Below are 24,336 nucleotides of genomic sequence, written 5' to 3'. Positions count from 1 at the left end.
TGATGATAATTTACATTTCAGTGAGGAAATTTTTAAGTCAGTGCCTGTGTGTATAGATTGGAAATTTTTGTAGTTTTTGTGTTTTGTACAGCATTTCAGAGTCGTTCTCTTTAGTATTGGTAGAGGAGGAAAATAAGAGGAATGGGGTAGAGTAAATAAACTGAGAACCTTGCTATGAATGATTAATATTTTCTTTTCGCTTATTAAATGCTTTGGTTTTGCAGTAAATAAATACCATTTGCCAACTAACTGTACCTGACATCTGATGTTGAGATACATGTCACACAATTGTTTTGCGTGTGTGTTTTGCAGGATGAATCAGGATACAGATGGCCAAGGGATGATCATCCTATAAGTCGGCAGCCTGAATACAGGTATTTTATAAGACTTTATAGTAGTGCCATGCATAGGCTGGGACTATTTAGGGCATTTTTCTTTGTTATCAAAACAGTTGGGAGAGCAGAACAGTGAAATGCCAGGGATGTGGGAAAGGACATCTGTTGAAGCGAAAAATGATAGTGGAAAAGTGGTTTCCAGTTGTATTGTTTGAAATACAAATTAAATAAACAGTATGACATGAAAGTCTCTATTTTAGTATATTTTTAGTAATGATAGGAGGCATAATGATAACATTTTTAGGATGTTAACCTGGGACTGTAAGTAATTTAGTGCATCTCCCTGATCAGTCATACTTTTTGCATGACTTCAGAGAATTCTTCGGTCTGATATTTGTTTCTGTTACTGCAGTACCTTGGGGCCACAATACAGTGCAAAGATACCTGCACCATTTTAAAGGTTGGTGGGGTAGACCATGGGATTATGAAATTCACCGTAGCCTTGTTCTGACCTCCCTGTTTTCTCAGCTGGACTGATGAGTAGATATTTTCATCATACATTATATTAACTTATGTGAACACTTCTTAGTCCTTACCTTAGGTTCCTATATATGAAATGTAAGGAATAGTATTAAACAGTAGGGCTGTAATATGCATATGCCTGCAATGATTTTTGATACGGGATTATTTGATATGTTAAATAAAGTGCACAGGATAGTGCTACACTCAAAATTTATGGACAAGGATGAAACTCACCTTAAATATTCAGGCATGAATTAATTGTTAATATAACTGAAATATTAACAGTCTAGTCTAAGAACGTCATCTCATGGCTATACTTTCGTATGCCACATCCTGTGTTTCTGCTTCTCCAGGTGTCTGCTATTATAGCAGGCCTGTATTACCATATATTGCATCATGGTGTTCGTCATAAATATCTCATTCTACATAGAATAGCTCATTGTTACTGCTATCTATATTAAAGTATGGTTGTGCTGTACAAAGACCAACAAAAGTAAACCCCTGGTCAGGTAGAAAAATTGCTGTTAAACCTGCACGATGCTAAAAAGACTTCAGGCAGGTCAGGAAAAGCTCAGACAGAGCAAGCCTGACAAGCTTGCTCAAAGCCTCAGTCTTGAGGCCTTGCAAACTCAGTATGAAGCTGTTAGTAGCAATGGCAATACAGTGCTACAGGGCTACGGAGCTGCAGTAGATATCTGTTCCTTTGAATGTGATGGTTTAGACATAGCCTAACTAGGTTATTGCGTAACTTCACCATAAATAAAGTTCTTCATAAACCATAAGGGTCTGTGTGCACTAGATTTCTCTCAAAATTGCATTCTTGGGGCTAGAAGCAACAGTAAAGGATTTTGAAAAGTAGTAAGTATTTTATAGAAACTTCTGTAAAAATACTTATATCTTTTCCTCCCACTTTAGAAGATTCAGGGTTGTTTAAAGCTGGGGGTGGAAAGACTGAGAAGATTGAGTTAGTGCCAGGCAGTTTATCTTACAGAGAACAAGAGTGGCACCCAGTGGTCAAAAAGATTGTCTTAAATGCATCCTGATTTCTTCCATTTAAAATATGAGGATAAAATGTCAGCTCGTTTTGTTGAAGGCTTTAAAAATGTGTTGCGTGGTAGGTGATAGTCCCATCGGAGTCTTTATTATGTATTTCAGAATATGTAACTTATACAACCTCAGTAACACTGTGGAAGAACTTCATAAAGATACTTTGTTCACTTGAGGGTATAGGAATGTATTTGCAATTGAATGATGGCCTATTGATTTATTATATAAATACTCATTAGCATGTCAGAAGTATGATAGTACAGAAGAGCACAGGAATAGTAAATAACCTTGGATGTAAAAGATTACTTTGACCAGAAATACATTTTAAAAAATTGCATGGAACATGTCTAAAACATAGTACAAAGTTAGATTTGTGAAGCTAAAGACACTCAGGAAACTTGTAAAGTTAATAGGTTTTTATAGCCAGTACAGTGACTATAAATTCTAAAAAGAATAGCTCTTTTATTGACATAAATAATCAGTTTTCCTGAGTATTTTTAAAAACTCATTTAGCAGCCAAAAATGTGCTGTAAGAGGTTGTTGTCAATATTCTTTTTAGCATTTCCTCTTAAGCATTAATCACTCACGTTTTCCTGGTTTGATTTTTGGCAACCTAACTGACAGAAAGCAGTTTCTGATCTCTTATTCTTTCCATTTTTTGTTCCTCATATCTTTCTTTGGAGTGCTGAAAAGCATTACTCATGATTCTCCCAAACTAAAAGAAGCTGCTTATCTGGAGTATCAAAAATCCTTAAATGATGCAGAATTTTGCAGGGTGAAAGTTTCCTATGTTGAAGAAATCAGCTGTTAGGTTTTTTGGAGTGGGTTTTTCTTTGTTGTTGTTGAGGCTGTTATTTCTTTTGTGGATTTTATTTTTAAGGTTCTTGCCTTTTCCTTAAAACTAGGAAGTGCATGATTACTTAGCAGTTGTGTAGCTGTGGCTTGAGCTGCAATGTGTCCACTGACCAGCAGCAATTGTCCACAAGTGGTGAGAGGATTGTTGAGGTTCTACCATTTGGCTTAGCTGTCTTCTTGCCTTCTTTCTTTTTATGGAGTTACGCTTCAGTTTCCAAGCAGCTGTCATTTGCTAATAGTCTACCACTGAGCAGAGCATTACCGATCCTTTGGCTCTTTTCTGGACCACTTCATTCTTGACAAGTGTTAGCCCTGTTTTATACTATGCTCAGCGAACAGCTCTCATCCTGACCATGACTTCTTTATAGTAATATCATATTTTATATGTAAAAAATAAACTAAAGCAGAGGATGTGCTGGACAGATTTCAAAATTAGCTCCCAGCCCTTTTTCTCTTGTTCTGATGTAAGGGTTTCTTGATGGATTTCTGACCTCGGGGAACTGATGTGAAGTGTGTAACCTTACAGTCATACCTTGGTTTGAAGTGCCTCCTGGTTCAAGCCCAGTTGGCACGTATAAAGAATAGTACATCAAAGCAGAATATTTTAGCTTGGAGAACAGCAAATTTTCTGCACACATGATGACAGTTTTAATGTCTTCGTCCCTGATGCTATGAGAATTGTGAAATTTGGAAATTATGAGAGGAGTAGAGATCAAATGACACATGACTTGTTTGTACATTTATATTTTACTGATGTTGATCACTTCGGGGACTGTGTTACTACTTGTCTTCAGTGGTATATCACACTCATTTATTCAAAGCACTCAAAATACTTTATGCATGTCAGATTTTTTGAAAAGTTGCAGGGAACTATGCTGTTATATGTTGAAGAATTCAAATTTTACAGTACTCCTGTATGGGCCTCACAGCAATGGATTTTGCATACAGGTTCATTTTTATAAAGTCAGATGAACTTTCCAGTGTGAAATGTTTTAGAAGATTGTTAGCTGCTGTTCACTTTAGTCATACTAAATTTTAATCCTTTTGAGTGCACCAGAGCATTACTTCATTCTTTTTTTTTTTCAGCCAAACTGAGTTCATAAGATGTGAAATATGCGAAACTTGGCAACTTAAGATGGGTAAGGCTCATCTTCAAAGAGAAATTACAAAATGACGCACTTGTAAATCCCAGCTATACATGCATTAAAATTGATCCTTAAAATTATCCAAGGTCCAGATTTTTGTAAAATAAGGATTGCCATATTCATAGACAAAGTACTCTGCGTTAGGAGTAATGTTGGTTCATATAATGTAGACTCCTGAGAAGTGGCTCACGTAGGACATTTTTAATGTTTCTTCTCAGGTTGTTGATATGAATAAATTTTCCTTTGTTAATGAAGGGAACTTGCTGCTACAATGTTTGTTGTTTCATTTACTGGTTGGTGTTTTGTTTTGTTTTTCCCCCCCCCCCCCCATGTCCTGTGTGAAATTAGGAAGTAGTCTTAGTCCAGTCTTTAATACTAATGCATTTGTGTATACAAAACAGTTCTGCTTATCTGTGGAGTGCACAGGAAATATTTTTTAATAAATAAAAATAATAAAAGTAAATTTTATGCTAGAAGTGAAAGAAACTGCCTAGAAAAATGTTGAAACTTAATGTTAAACAATTGGTAATATGTGAACAACTAAGATTCATCAGTCAGTTCTGTATTTCATTTTGGAAATCTTTTAAATCAATGGCACGTTTCCTTTCCTCTGAAAATTTTATGTGGCTTTCTGAACATTAAACTTACAGTTACCTCTTTAGTGTGGTGAAGCATAATATACCCCAATTTTTGTAGATGCATAAGCCTTCACAAACCTTCACAGTGAGATTGTGTTTACCAAAGGCCATGGAGAAAATTGGTAGCAAAGTGGAGGGTAGAAGCTCAGCAATCGTGGCTTTCTGATCTCTGCTTAAACTACCCTTCAGTTTGGTGATTAACCCGTTGCAGGTGTAGTATGTGATGATAGGATGTTCTAGAGGAGTGGTCTGAAGTTGTACATTAAGAAGAAAATTGTTCTTTGACAAGAATGGTTATTTTATACGACAACCATTAATGAGAGAGTCTCCAGATGGAAGCTAAGGTTCACTGACTCTTCTCTCAAAGCAGGATTTAATACTGAGGGTTCAGATGTGTCATAGGCGAAGACAGTTACCTTTACATTATCACTGTGCAATTGCCTTTGAATTATAGCAGGTATTTCTTTTTTTTTTTTTCCCCTCCGTGTATGTATTCTTTAATGAATAAAACAGTGAACCTGTTTAAATGTTTTATACTCATTTAAAACAGCATATTATACTGTGGGAGGTCTTTAGGCTTTGGATTTAAGCTTTCTTGTAATGTAAACTGATCTTTGTCTTGCTTATAGAAGAGAAACTTAGCCAAAGGGATTTATGAGATGGTGCTAAAAATGTACATAAGTCTGCTGTTCTGTTGCAATATTTGACAGGTCTTAAGGGACACCATACAAGAACTTCATTCTTTATTAAAAAACATGTGTGTGGGGAAATAAATATGGCAGTCACCCAAAGAAAATGGTCTTGCTTTTGACAGAGATTGATAAGCAGAGTTCTAATCATATTCATTAGCACATGCCTTTTTACTAAATAAATAAATAAATTCTGTGCCAGAATATTGAACCTCTCAGGTATTCACATGGACTACTAGAGTAACTTGTTTATTCATACACAAAATTACAGTTTCCTTATAATAGGTCATTGTGGGAGATTTCTTATACCTGTCTACAACTCCAGGCAAGGACTTGTCTGTTGAAATCTTTAGTTCAGAAGACCCATTGTATTAGGCTGCTAACCAAATTAGTTTACCTTGGCTTATGATATTTTGTGGGGGTAGAGGAGGGATTTAGAACTTTTTGGAACAAGATAATAGGTAATAGATAACTTAAAAGTAGTTTTTGGTTTGCACTGAATTTTTAATGACTTCATATTACACTTCATGTCTTATGCAGCAGTCTTACTGATTCAGTAGTTGCTATGTTTTCTTTGAGGGCTGTTTTCTGCTCTACCGCCTCTTTAGTTCTTGTGTGCTAGGGACAACCAGTTTGTTTGCAAACTGAGATTTATATTTTATAACTTAATTTTTGTCACTTGGCCAAAATTATGTCTATCTAATTGTATTACTCATACTTCAGGTTCCTTTGTATCATGGATTTTTATTTTGAATGGATTTTAAGAACTCAAATCTTCTCATGCAGATACCGCTTAGTGTTTTAAAACTGCCCTGTACTGAAGGCTATGTATAATTAAGAACAGTTCATGACTGTTCACTACTGCAGGCCAATGCAATTGAAAGTAAAAAAGCTTCAATTCAGGCAAGTCTGGGTTTGTTGCTGTAATGAAGCTCTCTTCTCCATTTAACTTAAAACACAGAGGCTTAAAACTGTATGTGAAAACTGTCTGTTTTCTTACTAAGCATATTATGTCAAACTGAGTTTCTGCTGTTATTTATGTTGGTGGGACCTGCTTTGTTTATATCTAGAATAATACTAGAAACTTCATTCAAAGCAAGACTGCTGTCCCTCCACTTCTGAAATGTTTGTCACTTGAGAGAATGGGGAGAAAAGGAGAGACTGGTGGACAGTTTTTTCAGTTGCAGATTTTTTTTGCTCATACTTTACAATGTAAAAATATGGGGAGGAGGTGAAAATTCCTCTTATTTTCATTTGGATTTTTTTTGCACGTTTCAGCTAATTGTGAGGTTATTCTGTAAGGTGAATGTTGCTTTCACTGGCAGCTAGTTGTAGTTGTTAAATGATTGATTTTAATATTGAAATATTTTTATTTGCAAAACCATTGACAATGATCTTTATTGAAGACCTGTTTTCTTATATTTCTTTGCAGAATCTCTCATTCCAATTCTAAAAAACGTTTGCTTTCAAAAATTGCTTACTCATAATTTTGTTCCTTTTAGGGGATGTTGCAGAACTCTGATTTAATTGCTTATGCAATTTTCATCTCAGGTTGAGGGGAAGCAGTTTAAACTTCAAAGTCCTAATATATGCTGTATTGATCACTTAATTTCTTTTTCTTTTAATCATTTCTCCTGATGAGCTGCTGAGGTCAGTGCCAGTATTCTTACCATTCAGCCAGGACCCCGGAACCTCCCACAGGAGTCTGAGCTGTGGGTTTTGGTTTGGTTTTTTTCTCCCCTTCTAGTTGATGGGAGATTCCTTTGACTGTTGTTGGTAATAGAGGCATCTAGCTGTTCTCTTTCATTTCAGAATGATGCCATGGAAGCTTTGTTTTTTTCTAATCAAAACATTTCAAAGTTTCTTCTATGTGGGAATTGTCAAATTAGCAGAACTTCCCACTACCTGATTTTTTTCCCGCCCTGCTGAGCTTGCAGCATGAGCTACAGCCTCATGCAGTAGAGCTAACTCTTTCTGTGGAACTTAGAAGGGTTCTAAATCTTGGGTTTAGCTCCTGCTGAGAGCCCTAAGAGAAAACTGGGTAAGATTGTTTTTGAAACACATAATTAAAAATAGGTAGTTTCAGTCTGATTTGGTGTATATGGTATTTCTTACACTTTGGTCCTCTGAAATGTTTTAGTTACATTTAAATATGGTCTCTATGCTGTGAGTCTAAAGGATTAACAAAGTATTCTTTGGACTAAAGACAGGTAGCTGTAATCTTCTCAAAGAATGTTTTGATATTCTTAAAAACCCAGCCGGAATTATTGTTGGATCAAGAATGGCTAGGTAGTAAATAGACTTGTAAGTATTTATTTGACAACAATTACAGTAAACACACCAAATTTTATAACAAAAAACCTAGAAGTTCTCATCATGGTGGTTCTCAACTGCTGTCATGAGTTTATTCAACTTGCTTTTGATCTAAAGCTATGTTGTGTTTTAAGGATCTATGGCTTTTTGTGTGTACAGTTGTTTCCCACTGTAGTTTTTGTATGGTTGTAAATTGTCATATGAAAATGGTGTCATCATTATATTTTTTTAACAGTGGTTATTGCATGAGAACTGTTTACTACAGGTATTTGTATGTTACGATATACATGTAAGAAGAATTCAGTAGTGTGTGCAAACTCAGTTAAATTTTGTAATAACATTGAGATGTTGCTTAAAACTAAGTCACATTCTGGTAAAATGATTATTTTCTTGTTATCAATGATCTTTACATAGTGCTATTAAACTGTAAGGAGATCCTCTGTTTACAACACAAGATAGGGCAACATGCCTGAAGATAAGATGGTATACCTGTACACTGTCAGATCTTGGCTAATACCTCACTTTGAAGAAGACTTTAAAAAGCCAGCTCGTCTGGTCCAGTTTTATAGCTAGCATTATAATCGGGTGGCAGATGGTATCAAACCAGCCAGCTGATGTTGTATTGGGAAATAATGAGGCAAACTCCATGGATAGCACTTTATTATTATGGAAAGGTTTCCTAACAAGTATGTTGAAATCATCTAGGTACTGAAAGCCAGTGGGGAGGGAACGAGAAGGGAGTCTCCCTTTGAGTCCAAACTACGACTGTTAAGGTGGGCATCTAACTAAATAATTTCAACAACCAGCCAATGAATTGGCTTAATGAATGTAGTTGTAGCTTTCTCAGGATGGAGGAGTATTGCCCAGAGGACTTGTATATAATTTCCCTTGGGAAGATAAATGCTTCAACTGTTAGGTTCCAAGGACTTGTTTGTTATATTTTGAATATACTAAACATTTCAGGGAATTTAATTCCCATTGAGAGAGGGTGGGAATACTAAGATGAGCTTTCCTTAGATGTTTTTTCTTTACATAAATGCAAGTTGCTTCCTCCCCCTCCCCTTAATTGACCAAATGAGATGTGCTGTAAAGTTCAGTAGAGGAGAGGGAAAAAGTTTGGTGTTGTTGACAGTATACCTATTCTTTTGCTAAGCATTTTGCTGAAAAGTCAAGATTTTTTGGTATGCCATTTCCACCTGCTACTGCTTTTGAGGACAAGCTCATCATTAAAGCAATTCCATGATCTCATGCCGTTGGTATTATTTTTAAAAGGTGATACTATTTTTGCATGCTAACAAATTATTCTTAATGTTAGTCTTGACATTTATTCACAATATATATTTACATAACCATACACGGTTCTTTCCTTTGTATATGAAGCTTTGTAGTATTAGTTTGTGAGTTAATTACAAATGCTTTTGTCTAGATGAAACTGAATATTGATGCAATGATGTGTCAGCCAGCTGTGAGAATGTCTTCTGAAATCTGACATTTAACAGTTGCATTTGTTTAAATGAAGCCCTACCTCACTTACTGTAGTACGCCTAAATATTTTTTTTTAATTATGTTTGAGAGCATGTTCATGCAATTTGGAAGTAGAATGGAAAAGGTATTTTATTGTGTTGACTTATAGAACCATAGAATGGTTTGGGTTGGAATGGACCTTTAAGGGTCATCTCGTCCAACCCGCCTCCAGTGAGCAGGGACATCTTCAACTAGATCAGGTTGCTCAGAGCCCCCTCCAACCTGACCTTGAATGTTTCCAGGGATGGGGCATCTACCACCTCTCTGGGCAACCTGTTACAGTGTTTCACCACCCTCAGTGAAAAATTTCTTCCCTGTATCTAGACTAAATCTACCCTGCTTTAGTTTAAAACCATTACCCCTTGTCCTATCACAAGAAGCCCTGCTAAAATGTCTGTCCCCATCTTTCTTATAGTCCCCCTTTAAATACTGAAAGGCCATAATAAGGTCTCCCCGCATCCTTCTCTTCTCCAGGATGAACAGCCCCAACTCTCTCAGCCTTTCCTCATAACAGAGGTGCTCCATCCCTCTGATAGTTTTTGAGGCCTCCTCTGGACCCGCTCCAACAAGCCCATGTCTTTCCTGTGCTGCTGTGGACTCCAGAGCTGGATGCAGTACTCCAGGTGGGGTCATGCCAGAGCAGAGTAGAGGGGCAAACCAATTCCTTCTTTGAGTCTTACTGATGCTAACTTTAACTACTCTAAAATTCTGCCAAGGGACCTATTATATTTATCATAAATAAATAAAAGTCAGGAATGCAGTAAGGAGACTAATCTTCCTACAGTAAGAATCTCTTTCTACAGCAGTTTAAATTACCTAAGCTGGTGCTGTTCCAGTTTTTCCCTCTCCCTGGTACTGCATCAGGTGTTTGTACTCCTCAGTGAGCTGATTCTGCACGCTAACCCACCACAATCAATTGAAGAATTATCTACCAGTTTGATTGCTTGAGAGAAAATATCAATGCCAGGTTAGGCATGGAGTGGGTATATGGATTCAAGGAAGGTTGAGAAGATTAGGACAGTAGCAGCACCACTTTGAATCAGTGACTCGTCATGGAGGTATACTCTGAAGTCACTAAATCAGTTAACTGAAGGCATACAGTAGCTGCAAAAGGATTTTTAATAAGGATTTTACCCAAGTAGTGTGGCTTGACTCTGTGTTAAATATGTTAAAGTAAGTGCTGTTTGTAATACGTAGGAAATGGCCTAAAAAAAAAAGATAATGTATATTATAGTAATTGTAAAGTATAATCAAAGTCAAAGGAAAAAAACAAACTGGACAACAAACCTGATAAAGCTACATGGCTGAATAATTTGTAAGAGGAAATGTCTGTCTTAACTCAGGGCTTTCTGATTTTGAACAAACTACACACTTGACGGGCAGGAATGAGATCAAATAAAGAAAAAAAAATTATGTACAATACATTTTTTTCTTCATATACAACATATAAAGTCATTTATCTTGAAGTCCAAAAGCAGAGGTAGTTTGCTAATTTTTATTTACATTTGCTGTGCAGAAGCCTGTACCACTATTACAAAACTTTGGGGCGTAAGCAAATGAAACATATTTGACCTAATTGATTCAAATTTCACTTTTATTTAAGAATAAAAACATAGTGATTTGTGGAGCATTTTTCTGATATGGAGAAAAAAATGGAGTGATTTTCTGATTTATAGATCTCATTAAGGGATTTGGAAAGAGAAGAAAACTAAATATAATGAGGGCATTGTGTGTCAGTATTACTGACGTAAGGTATTGCTTCTTACAAACCTGTTCTACAACTTGCTTTTTCCTTTTGCAGCTTTTTACTGATAGTGTTAGAAAGTCAGCCACGAGGGTTGATCAAATCAGTATATACTACTACAGTACGCCACTTGTTGTTTTAAGTGTCAGTGAACTAATGCCATTCTGTGGCATACCGATGAAGAGCCTTAAGAGCTCCTCCAGCAGATATTTCATGGTTTCTGGGTTCTTCTAGTTAAGAATTTTAAAGTTACCCGCTGATAAAAAGGGCGATAGCTTGCTGAATAAAATTCATTTATGCCCCTAAAAATATAGTGCAAAAATATTTTCTTCTTTCTTTTGGGTACTTAGTGTATATATTAGACAAATACTTGCCTACATTGAATTGCTTGGCAAGCACTGACTGTAAAGTAAAAAAACCAAACCCCCAAAACACAAAGGAAACCCCCAAACGACCAAACACGTCCCCCCAAAAAACAATCCCCCCAAAACCAGTAAAACAAGGAATCCCACCAAACCCACTGAAAAGAAAAAAAAAAAATCCCCCCCAAACCCCTTCTTTTGTTTAGAAGTTTGATAACATAAAGTTGCATTACTCAAAACAGCAGTTTAGAGTAAGTATTCTTCTCCATAGTCTTGTGTTATTTCCCACACTAATTTAGAAGATCTTTAAAAAACAAAATAATGAGAAAAATTTCCGTAGAGCTGTTAATTGTGTTTCATAGTATGTGACTGTCCACAAATGTTTGTTCTCAATACCTTTCTGCTTGCTTTGGGTAGTACTGGGGAAATTTTTTTCATCTCCTACCCCATCAACCCCACACTCTTTGGCACCACAGGGAAACTTCTTGTAGTTCTTTGCCATGTGCTGGTTTCAGTGCCTGAGGCAGGATGACAGTAAATGTGCAAAGACTTGCTTAGGAAGGTCTGTCCCACCGGAACCTTCTCCAGAAGCAATAGTGATGACCAGTTTCTCTGGTCTGTTACGATATCAGGAAAAAAAATAAGGTATCTTCACATACACTTATCTTGCTTTCTGTCTTCCTTCCAATTTTAAGCTTGTTTCCACTTTGAATTAAGTCTGTTTAGGAAGTGATTAAGTTGCTACTGTATGGAGAAGTTTATTCCTCAACATAGTTGTCTGAACTGCTTCACTGCTCTGGGGTGATATGCTGCTCTGAAAGTCAAGAGCAGGAAATCTGGCCCGACAGTAGTGTCTGTAAGTAAAAATTTTATCAGTGAAATTCTGGGCTGTTGTAATTGCTGAGCTGCTTATAGAAATCGTAACTTGGTCCATCACTTTAAGCAAATATGCACTTGAACTTTAGACCTATGATTTATTTTCTATTGTAGAGAAATTGCAGAGACTTATACAGCCCTCATTTTCGAGAAGAAGAGAAGCCAAGATCACATACATTTGAATGCAGTTATTTTGTCTAATTTGTACTTGATTTGTCTAATTAATATATTTTGTCATTATTCCATATACAGTTGTATAAAGCTGTTTGCTCTTAATTCTTTAGAACTTAAATTCGTGTTTTTCTGGACTCGGTATTTCTTTCTTGTTCTTCTGTCCTAATCTGTATGCTTGACCATAGTTTCTCTTTGTCAGATAATGGAAAGAGGGTTTGAATTTAAATATACTTTTATTGTGTGGGCTTATCTTCTAGCAAGTTTAATAGAAAAGAGGGTACTCTTTACTAAGGATAAAGAGGAGTGTAATCTGGTTTCCAGTTTCCAGAAGTGCATAGCTTCACTATTCAATTAAAGAACGTAGCAGGCGGTTCTCTCTGATGTTGTTATAATATTCAAATTGTCTTAGTTTTTATTCCCTCATCTGTCATGACATCCCAAGGAGGTGGGGACAGAGATGAGTTTAGTAGCTTTCATGCTGAGTGAGGTGGACAAGTCGCATCAATGTGGAGTTTTGGTGTTTGCATATGATGACTTCAGTAGCACTACGTACAGCATAAAAAAATGTGAAGCATCTATATATTTTTAATTTTTTATTGTACGTTTGGTATATCTAGTTAGCCTTCTCTTCATGATTTACTGCTGTTCTGCAATGCCTGCTTCCTTTTGCCTTCATGTGAAAAGCTGTTAATAAGATTCCATTGACTAGATGTAATTACGTTAATTTCATTTAAAGCAAATATCACTTACAAATCCTGCAGTTAACTTGCCAAGTCATAAAATGTTGAAAGCCGGTTGTCATAAGAAATCTGTCATCATTTCAAATGTTCAAATGAAAGCCGATGGAACAAGATGCAATTACTTATATCTACAATGGTGTAATTCACTGTATTGTTTTAGTTTATGATAAATCAGCATAAAGATCTTTGGACAATAACAAGAGATTATAGTAAGTCTCTGAAGCAGAACTAAAGTAAATTGTTGGTTTGTTGCAGAAACATGTACTGCATACTTGGGAAAGAAAGGGAATGAGTTCTGGGAGAGAGGATGGTGGCTGGAATCTTCTACCACCTACATTTACTTTGAAGATGTTAAAAGTAGAGGTATTCTTGACTCTTTCTGTTTGCTTTTTGGATGTATAACACCACAAATCTTTTGAGAAACTTAGAGGCTGGGGGTGTAGTATATTTTATTAAATGTTTTCCATATCGTCTGACTGACGTTGGTAGCTCTATTAGCCATTGCAGTGTCCTGACATGGAAGGCAAAAGGATTTTTTTCCCTTTTTTTTTTCCTTCACTCTTCCTCCCCCTTGCCTGTGTATTATGAGACAGAGAAAGTGTATTGAGTTAATGAGTGTGGTTCAAATCTTTACTGTTTTATCTCTGCACTGGCTCTGGTGCCTTAGAATTTCCTCAATTTATTTATAGAATTGTGAGAGTTACTTTTAGGCAAGGTTAATTGTCAAGGCCAATCCTATAAATGGAATGACTAGCACCTTTGACAATAGCAGTAATCCTTCTCAGATGAAAGGGGTCACATAAACTTCTCTGTTGACTTTTTATCTAGGTGATAGACTGCACTCACCTGTGAGTTGCTGAAAGAACCTACAGTTTCTGCTCCACAGCAATATGCTGTTGAGTTGCCAGTCTCTTCAGTGCTGTGTCAAAAGTGTGAGTGATGTCCTCTGTGGCTGGACCACGTTGTAGATTAATGTTTTAGTTGACAAGATGGATGCCTATATTGGGATGTAGAAGTCCAGGAGAATAATAAGCATGAAGTATTGTACACAGTTGCCCAGTAGCATGAATTCAAGAGCGTGAACTAAGATTCCTCTTACAAACAAAACTTCTTCCTGTATTGCATGTGATGTGCTTTCATGTACCCAAGGACAGCTCCAATCCAGGCATTTCGCATCTAGCAAGTGGTTGAATTTTGCCTTTATATACTCTTAAAATATAAAACTGTCACACCAGTTTGTGTTTGTCTTTGTTTCGTGTAGCTTAAGCTGTACCACTCCCTTCTGTAAACTAGGTGGCTTCCTGTAGCCCTCAAGTTTCCCTCAACATTGCTGCTGAATGGCTTGCTGGGCTTAAGACGGTTGAGAGGGATGAGACCAGAAGTATTCAGTGACAGTGGTAGTTCAGGAAAGGTGGTGTCTCTGGTCCTTTGCCAACAGAAAATCTCCCGTATTGTATTCCCTTGGTCTCCTGCTATGCAGAAAGCCGTACCTTTGCCTGTTTTGTATTTGTGTTTTTGCTCCAGGAAACTGGAACTCATGGTTAACTGAAATAACTCTCAGGCTTGTGCTCTTCCCTAAACTGCCCTTGGTGGATGATATATCAGGGTATGGCTATATACTTACAAAATTTCAGCAGCTCATCCAAGATTATCAGCTTTAGTGAGAATTTAATGGTCACGTTTTGTAGAGGTTAAAAATGCTAATACTTCCTGTTGCAACACTGCTGAGAGAACTAAATTGTGCTTTCAGGACTAAGTGTGAGATGTGAATACAGAGTATAAAGATAAGAGGGATCCTATCCAAAAGGGATTAACCCTGGGTTTCTGATTAAGGGCAGTAGTTCTATTTTAAAGTTACAGCCAAGCACAAAATTTTGCACTTCTATTAAATATTGTCCCTGCTCAATAAACCTTTTGAGTATGTGTTGGAATCTGAAGCATGTGCTTAACTGCTTTGCTGAATTGGGGCCTTCATTACCAAATTGCAGGTGTATGTTAGCTTAAGTATTTAAGGAAAAAAAAAAAGTAAAACAATGCTTATTTTGTTCTGTTCAGTGTAGTTCGTTACATTAATGGAAAACATCAGAAATGGCGTGCTGTTGCAATGCTGTCCAAAACAGGTTTAATATAGTTAATGGCTTGAGTGTTCAGTGGGAGAAAGGGTCCAGTTAAGAATTACCATGGAGTGATGAAATGAAAATTTTAAAAAGGAAAGTAAGATTCTACTTTTTTTGTGCATATTATTATTGTAGAATGAGGCTTTTAAATGTTTTCCTATTTAAACATGTGTTTCAATGATATTTTGTAAATTCTTACGTGGATATTAGCACATTTATTACATGTGTGCAATAGCTGGGGCTCTGTAAACGTTTCCATAATAAACTTCTCTGTATACTAGGGCTTAATAACTTGCTCATAAAAGTGGTGTACTGGGCTGCCAGAAAGCTTGTACTTTAAAAATAAATAAGATTATTTAAAGAGAGAGATTTAGAAGGAAACTGAAGAAGTGTGCTATACCTAGCTCATTCCTGATAAATATTTGATCAATATGTTCTTTAATAAATAAAAAACCTCCACTTAACTGGACAAACTAGTTCAGTGCAGAGCTAATCTTTGTAGTGTACTGAAAGTTTGAACTTTTGTTTTAAGTCTACTGCTACATGAAATGGTCATACATGTAACACAGATAAAGTGTTAGTTCCCGATTTTCAGCTACGTCTCATAGGTTTGAGAACTCGCCTGGCTTCTTTAGATTTCTTTTTGCTAAATTTAAGTGGACAAAGGGATTTGAGTGTTTCTTCATTACAAGTGTTTTCTCAGTCTCTGATAATTTCGGTTATTTTTTTTCTGCAAAGTCTCCCGTTAATCTACACGTTTCCTAAAGAGTAGTGTGCAAAGCTGGGTACATTGCTCTTAGGCCTTTGAAGATGAAGGGTGCTTCATTCTTTGATACAAGTATCTATACAATGGCTACTGTACAGAGGCTATTAAATAGGCTACTATTTAACAATTCCTTAATGGATTGTTTTGCTGGCTCACTTGGGGAGAAGAAAGTGTCGCAATAAACAGAAGAAAACGTGTTTAGAAAGGAAATGAATATTGATTTTTAGCACAACTGTTGGATATAAATCTGTGTAACATTGTCTTGTATCAGTTTTGGTACGCAGACCTGTAAAATATGCTTTTCTATAAGATACCTATAATAGGCCTGTGGTCTGTTAACAGTGAAGTAATTATTTAACTGTAAAACCTGGCTTTGCTTCACTGGCATTTTACTGAAAACCAGGGTGGCTGAGAGCTATTGATTCACATTTCAGTTTAGTTATGAAAATTTTCAAAATAAAGATTTGTTTTATTTTCCTGGTACTTTATTCCGTCTGGAATTGGAGAAATAAGCTGAAGGATTGTCTGTATTTTTACTGGCTATGCCCCTGCCCCGATGGTTTTTCTGTTGCAAAATAACTCAACGTTGCTTGTGGGATGTTTGTGCTCTGAAGCAGAACCACTCACGCAGATGTGCTTTCCATGCAAGAAGCAAATCAGCACTGTATAAAATACATCAATGTAATAGGGTTTGTGTTACTGTGCTGCTACCTGTGTAGTTTCAGCAGTGCAAAACACCTTTGGTACACTGAAGTTCTTTGTTAGCCGTCACAGATGTGGGCCTGTAACATGCTATAGGAATTGTACACTAGAGGGCTTTTTTCCTTTTCTCCGCCAACATAAAATTAGCTATAGCTACTTTGTGCTAAATGAGACCACCAGAAATATTGGACTATGATGAGAAAAAGGAGAGGAAAGCAGTGAAATAAGGTACATTCTGCCTTGCTATAGATGCTGTGAAGTCTTTATTTTTACTTAGCAATGCTGTGGAGGAGCTGAGAAGTACTTGCTTCTCTTAGCAACATGTCTTCTGACCAAGGCAAATGTCACAAGTCTAGATTCAGTACGTGTTTGTTTGCATGTTTGTTAGCTTTGAGATTCTTTAGGAAAAGTTCAGTTTGATACTGTTTATTTGACCATTACATATATATGTATATTAATATAATTTGCAGGTAACCAGGACATTTGGAGTATGGTCTGGAGTAACAATATATAAATTTAGTAGAAATTTTGGTGTTTAATAGATTATGGTTTCAAATCGGTTTGGTTTCATGTGATACTGAGTGTGTATCTGTGGCATTTTACAGTAAAGTTCAAAATTAATGTTGTGCATTGTGAAAGACATAGACTTTTTAGTAGGTATAAATCTTCATATTTTCATTCAGGGTTTGACTGTGGGTGGATGCATAGGCATGAGGATAGTCTGCATTTTTCTTTTTGTCCTTGCTGGATATAAACAGAAATCCCTCAGTGATACGTCCCATAGGAAGGTGTGTGAATTCAAATGAGGGACATAGTCCCTTGAAAATAAGGCTAAGAGAAAAATAGAGTTGAAAAACAGCCAAACAGTATGAGCAATATCTGCATATGCAGTTTTAGCTATTGTAAATTAAGGCTTAATTTCCAGGTGGAGTGGAGTGAATGTGAAGAAATAAAATGAGAGTCCCAGTTTCTTTAATGTCTCTTATATTTTAGCTGTATTATCGAGAAATAGAAAGGAACTAGCTTCTCGCAATGAAGTAGCTGAATGAAATCTGAAAAAAATTACGTTTTTTTTTCTACTTGTTTTTCATTCATTGCCTAGTACTCTAACAATGCCAAAGATTTCAGATGTGTTCTGCAGACCACAGCTAACCTATTTGTATTTACCAGACATAAAATGTTGCCAGTGTATTGTCTAGTGCTGTTCCACAAACATTGGAAGGATAACCAAGTAACTTTTATTTTATTCTTGTCTTCAAAGGGACATCAGAGATGGCTTCAGAAGAAAAAGCTTCTATCCTTCTCATTATATGAGAGAGCGATCCCCTCATAAGAGGGACTCTCCTTTCTTCAGGGAATCGCCAGGGAGCCGAAGGGATTCTCCGCACAGCAGATCTGGCTCTAGTGTCAGCAGCAGAAGCTACTCTCCTGAAAGAAGCAAAGCCTATCCTTTCCACCAGTCCCAGCATAGCAGAAGTATGTCATCTTTACATAAAAGAAATATTTCTTCTCAGCAAGGTAATGCTGGATTAATGATGAGAACTGGTTAGTGAGGTGAAACTGCAACTCATCGTATAAGCCCTTTTTCTTTCATGCTGTTGATGCCTTGAAAACTCTAACTCTATCACTGTCTTTTACAATGAGAAAACTAGGCATTTTGTACCAATTATGTGTGGTCTGTTCTTGGTTGTTTCATGGCACTCTCTGTTCCCTTATATATTTCATGTGGGAGATTGTAGGTGTTACTTCAGCAGCGGCTCTAGACTGAATGTAGGAGTTTCAGCTGCACAGTTTTTTCTAGTATCGTATGTTATTTTCCTTTTAGCATCAACTGCGTCTGTTACTTCTTTATGTGCTTCATTGGATTCCCTTAGAGGAAACTTTGCTGTCATCTGCAGCAGATGAAGACTTTTCTTCCTGCAGCCAGGGGAAAAGAAGGATTAAAAAAATTGGAGAAATCAAAGCACATACTGCTACTTGTTTTGTTTTCTGAAAATGTTCTTAGAACTGTATTATTAGGGTTTTGAAGCTGGTTATTTTTTAGCAATTTCATCTCATCATCAGATTCTCTCAAATCTTGCTTTCCTCAGAGAAATGTGAAACATATCTCAGTTAAATCTCTGCTGTGTATGTTCTGCCTTTTATATACTTGGCTGTTAATCTTTCCCAGAAATCTAATGTACCATCTGTTTTGAAAATATTTAAGTTTTTCCTATACAAATAATTTGGAAAAAAAAAAAAGGCAAAATAGCTTTTTTTAGTATACTACAATCTTAGCTGCTGCTGTTTGTACAGCTTATGTGAAGTAATCCAATTTGATTTCCCCTTCTGCAAATGCTTTCTAGTGGACTATACACTATACAAACCTACTGTTCGTTTTGGCAGCTTTTAAAAAAATAATTAGATATTTTTTTTAATCACTGATAGCCATATTGTGTGTTTCCAGAGTGGCGCACTGGACCATTATGTAGCAGTTCTTGCCAAAAAAGATCTTGTGGAGTTTAGTTAACGTCGTTTAAATATTCAGGAATCATTTCACTCCTTGTAGAATACTAATTGTCTTTAGCTCATCACTGCAATTCTTTTAATATTTTGTAGCAATACTCAGTGAATTCCTATAAGTGTAGGAGAGGAAGAGAAATATATGATATTCAACTGAATCTGTAGAAGTGTTCTAGATGTGCAGATCATAATTACCAGGAACTGGAAAAAAATTGTTGTGAGAAACCATATAAAATTTTGGAATGTTTCAGGTTTTTCCTAAAATTTTCCGCTGACTTCTATCACATTTGTAGTATATTGGCAGAATTACTCAAACAGTAGTGGGGGTAGTGAAGTAGAAGCAGATATCTTAACAAACCAGGAAAGATGCTGGTCGAGAGAGGAGGTTACATTTAGGTCTGTGGCTTGGGGATATTTTTTCCAATTGCATGGTTAAACACCACTCCCCATTACCTTTAAATCAATTTTAAGAGACCAGATGGCTTGTACACTGGACTATTTCTTTATAACTGCCCGTTCCCTGGAAAATAGTACTACTAAACTGTTCTTCTAGATGACTGAATTAAAATGGCCTCTTTGCAAGGTATAAACAGCTTAAATAACACTTTCAGAATCGTGTTTGAATATGATTTGTCTTGGGTAAGCTCATCTGTTGCACATTCAAAAGGAACATGAAGTTGGACATATCTCCTATATATCAGCAGTACATTTTAGTCTGTACTTAAATGGATTCACAACATGCGAGGTATATACTATTTCATGCAGAACTTACAATACAGCATGTTTTAATTATCGTAATACTGTTTAAAATCATGCTATTTGAGTCAGTTTGGCCTGAAGGAGGAATATCCCATTGTCTCCAGCCCTTCATAATTTAGGACAAATACAGGATTAGAACAAAGAAAACTGGGGGACATAAAGAAGCTGGCTAAAGGGTGGGAAAGGGCAGGCATTCAGCCACGGTAGGAGAGCATGGAGAGAAGCAGGGTCGTATTCCTTCACTGGGCCAATCAGTACGGGGTCTTGTAGGTATGCTGAGGAGATGCAAGTAGTGGTATTCAGAAAGTGTCATGTTCAGTAGTACAGGTAGGGCTTGTGGGTTCAAAATAGCCATGCACATTCAGAAAAAATGGCCTAATAATGTTTCCAAATTAAATGGTGGATTCTCTCTCAGCTTAACTTTAACTTACTGCCATTTGTATCAGCTTTTTCATCTACTCAGCTGAGACAATCTTTAAAAAATCCAATGTGATGAAGGAGGCATGTAGTTACAGTAGTCTGTAAATTTAAAAGGAGATAGCTCATCCACGGGACTGAAAAGCAAGTATCACAGGAGCAAAACTTCCCTGTTTCTTGGTGGTGGTGTCAAGGGAGACATGCTGTGCTTTGGGGAGAGTGATAGATTAAAGACATGATTACTTCCATCTTCACATTGTTGGTTTTGTCATATACTTTGTATTTATAGGAACTTTCATTTTTTCACAGTTTTTCTTTTTGCTATTTCTTGTCATTGTTAAAGAGCTTTTTTAGTTAAAGGTAATTAATAATTTGTCTTTTGTTTTATGGCTACTAGAAACTCCTAAATAAGGCTGCTTGCTATGTTTTTGATGCTGTCCGTTTAGCATTATTGTCAAATCGAGGGTTAAAGTGCCGTTCGTAATGTTTGCTTTTGCCAGAGTAATTTCCCCAACTATTTTCAGTAACATTTTCAAAAGGCCCATCAGTAGCTGTGAAGATTTTTGCATGGATTAGTAGGCCTTCAGCATCATAGCAGTAACTCACTTGCCTCTCTTTAACAATGTGCAGAGATGAGCAGGTGTTTGATCTTTGCTTTGTATTAAGTTGACACTATGCAATATGGTATGAAAACGTGAAAAAGGAGAAGACGACCAACTTTTCAAATACCTCTTAAACATTTCCGATTATGCAAAATGCATACTTTTAACAGCCTTTTCCTTATATTTTCGTGTAGGTAGTGGTATTTTAACATATACAACACAATGCAGTCTTACTATATGGCATTAAGTAAAAAAAGAAAGTAGCTCAGCTATTAGGAATGAGATGCTGTGCTTGCTCTTTATTGCTTTGACTCATTAAATTAAAGCCATATTTGTTTATAGTTCTACTGATATAATTTATATCCCAATTTTTGTAAGTATTTAATAGACTTTTTAATTCATCCCTTTCTTAATTATATTGATACAAATTTAATGGAAGCCAAGGTAAGTCTATATCGTTTTCCATTTGTGAACAGTGAACCATTTCCCAGTGAGTGTGAACAGCCTAGTTAATTTAGGCCTACTGACAATGCATTTGCTTTTTTTCATATTTACCTTTTGCAGATCCCTTAGATGTAATCCATGGACCACAGGTTGAAAACTAGTAGTTTTATGCTGCAACCAGTTCTGCTGCTGCGGGCTGCCTGTAACCGGTCAAGGCTATGCACAGACTGTGGTTAGCGCAGTGAATTTGAATTGTCATTTTGCCGATTTTTAACTCTTACAAGAAAAACACTGATAATGCAAAGACCATCTAGCCCGTGGGTGATACAGTGCAGGACTGTTTCCCATGGCAGGGCTTTTCAACATACTGTGGCCTGCTAAATCTGTTCCTACACTGCCTGGTTTCCTGGAGTGATTGACTGGTGTCCAATATTTCACCCATTTATATTATTACAGGAATATTAAAAAGGAAAACCACATCATCTTGCCAAATCATATTGATACACACCCTTTCAGTTAATGCTGAAAAAAAGGACAATGGGTTTTCCTAAATATGTGAAATAATCTAGCTATATCTCTTCTATCTTTGTAAAGAGAAGAAAGTGTTATCAGTATTTATCAGATGATGGAGCGTGTAGATTTCATGTCTGACTTGAGTGAATTTCACTGCAATTTTTCTTAGCCAATAAGTATATTTGCAACTTATATCTTTAACATAATTTTACAATCATTAATTTTTTTCTTAATTGTAGGTAAAGAGAGGACATCAGTTCAATCACTGAAAACATCAAGAGATGCATCACCTTCAGGCTCCACAGCAGCACCCTCGTCTAAGGTGGGTTTTCTTTTTGAGTACTTTTCACCATGGTTTCAAATTACTCATTGTTGTTGGATTGTTTTCTTCAGTTGGAAGAAGATACCTTATGTAGCTGTTAAGGAAAGGAGCATTTTGAATTGCTCTGCAATCCAACAGAGGATAGATTTCCCTTATCTGGCAGGAAGGTGCTGATAATGCTGTGTGTCTAATGATGACACCAACTACCCTTTTTATTCAGTATTCACTGTGTCATTTGAGGAGAAAGGGAGTTCTGTATGTATTTAAAATTGTAATTTTCCAAAGTCCGGGGTGTGCTAGAAAAGGAATGGCAAGGAGGAAAATGGGGAAGCAGTTTTTAGGAGCAACAGCCCAATGGGGCAAGCCCGTACTTGCACTGAACTCCATCCTTCAGTTATTCTTAAGCTGACTGGGTTTGGGAACAGCGTGGTGAAGTGTCTGACTGGGAAGATAATGTGAATAGCAGAGCTGGCTTGGAAGCAGGGCTGCTCAAGGATGTGGCAAGAATGATAACGTTTACTTGGGAAGGGAGCCACACTGCAAGATAGTTTGGTGAATGCTGTTTTATGTTCTAAATGATGCTGTTTAATTTCCCATCAAAAAAATCTTGTGGGTTGAGCACCAACTACATAATCTTGCTAATTAGTTAAACGGACAGGCTAATAAACACTGGTGAACAACCAGCATTCAACATTGTTCTGGCTGTCCTATGGCAGCAAAAACATTTTCATGTCACAGACTGCTTGCCTGTAAATTATTTTTGAGGTTAAAATGAACGCTTCCACAGGAGTATATTCTTTAAATTGTTGAGAAATACTTCAATGAGAAATAAAGAAACAATGCATTATATTGTTCTAAGTGAATAAGGTCCTATTAAAAAGTAGCATTCTCCCTAAGTAGCATGGTGTACTAGCCTGGTTTTTGAGATCTTTTTAATAAAAGCAGTGGAATGCTTGAACAAAAAAAAAAAAAGGAAGAAAGGTACTTCTTGTTGTGAGAAGGTGAGACTGAAGGAAATAATTAGGAAGGGAAAAAAAATCAGGCTTTGGTTGTGCTATGCCATTCTAAGTACTTATCCCTTATGCAGCTCTTCTAGGACTGCTGTGCTAGGCATTAGCTAATTGCCAATGTCCTTAAGGGGGGAGGCAAGCGATATATTTTCAGTGATGTAAATAAGGAAAGTAAGATAAAAGCTGTTACGCACAAGTTACACTGATTTGGATTATAAAATAAACTTTATAATTAGTTCACCTATTTTGCTTACAGACTCAGCATATTACAGCTTAATACCAAATCCTTGCTTAATACAAACCTTTGAGAACAAGGAGGCATTGCAAAATCTCTTGCTCCTGTATTAGTATGCAGCTTGAGCTTGACCTATGAAGTGTTCTTCAAATGTTTTGCTTTTTTCTTCAGTCAGGGCTCATCTGTGCTGTATTGTGGATTTTGCCAGCAGTTTGCATGTATCTGCTGACACTTGATGTAGGTTACACAAAATGAAACTTTCTGGTTGGAAATCATTGCCCTGGACAACACAAATATTTATTGGGTATGCATCAGCTGCAGAAACAGAAGTACTTCAGTGACCTTTTATTGCTTTTTCTCTTGAAGTCCCAAAATCTGCTTCTAATGGACTGTCTTGAGTCAGTGGTGCCTCTTGGGGTGATGGCTGGATTACACTGTGACTGGTTAAGCGGTGCAAGCACTTCACTGACATAGAAATATTGACAGAAAAAGTTTTGGCAAAACATGATGAACAGCTCTAGGGCCAGGGTCTTACAGTCTACTTAGAAATGAACTATACATTTTATTTTATAAAGGAGTTATAATTCAGCTTTGCAATACTTACAGAGGTATATGCTTCTGCAGCAATATCTCTTTTCACTGTAGTAACTACATGCAAATCTGGAAAGGTATACTTATGTGCCTTTTAATTAATTTTTTACATATTCATACATGTGAATTAATATATGTTGGGGTGATCTGATCTTAACCACCTCTTTAATTGACTGTGGTATGAAATCTTTTGTGTTTCTCTAATAGCTGTCTGGACTGCAAGCCTTGGAGGCTGTATCCAGCATAATTAAAGCAAAAGGCAGATGTGTGAGACGGGAAGTTTCCCAGCAAAGATAGCAGAAAACTGACAGATTTTTGTTGTTCTTGCGTTATAAATAAGGCAAAAGAAGAAAAAGATACCTCTGTTTTGAGGAAGGGGAGGAGGTTTGGTT

The 24,336-nt window shown here is 36.6% G+C and overlaps 1 protein-coding gene across 4 annotated transcripts in view; it reads left to right on the top strand.

Annotated features, from left to right (window-relative positions):
- PPHLN1 (periphilin 1) overlaps positions 1 to 24,336 on the top strand; it is a 73,246-nt gene that overhangs the window by 10,616 nt on the left and 38,294 nt on the right. For 2 of the 4 annotated variants that reach the window (XM_075080984.1, XM_075080985.1), the window contains exons 5-7: positions 313 to 374; positions 17,811 to 18,067; positions 22,026 to 22,108. In XM_075080984.1, the coding sequence (XP_074937085.1) occupies positions 313 to 374; positions 17,811 to 18,067; positions 22,026 to 22,108 (402 nt within the window). The remainder of the gene's footprint in view (positions 1 to 312; positions 375 to 17,810; positions 18,068 to 22,025; positions 22,109 to 24,336) is intronic. The other 2 variants (XM_075080987.1, XM_075080986.1) reach the window with 1 other exon arrangement.

The sequence above is a fragment of the Phalacrocorax aristotelis genome, chromosome 1, assembly GCF_949628215.1.
Source record: "Phalacrocorax aristotelis chromosome 1, bGulAri2.1, whole genome shotgun sequence".
Lineage (NCBI taxonomy): Eukaryota > Metazoa > Chordata > Aves > Suliformes > Phalacrocoracidae > Phalacrocorax > Phalacrocorax aristotelis.
Note: the sequence above shows the minus strand (reverse complement) of the source record. Positions and strands in the feature narration are given on the sequence as shown.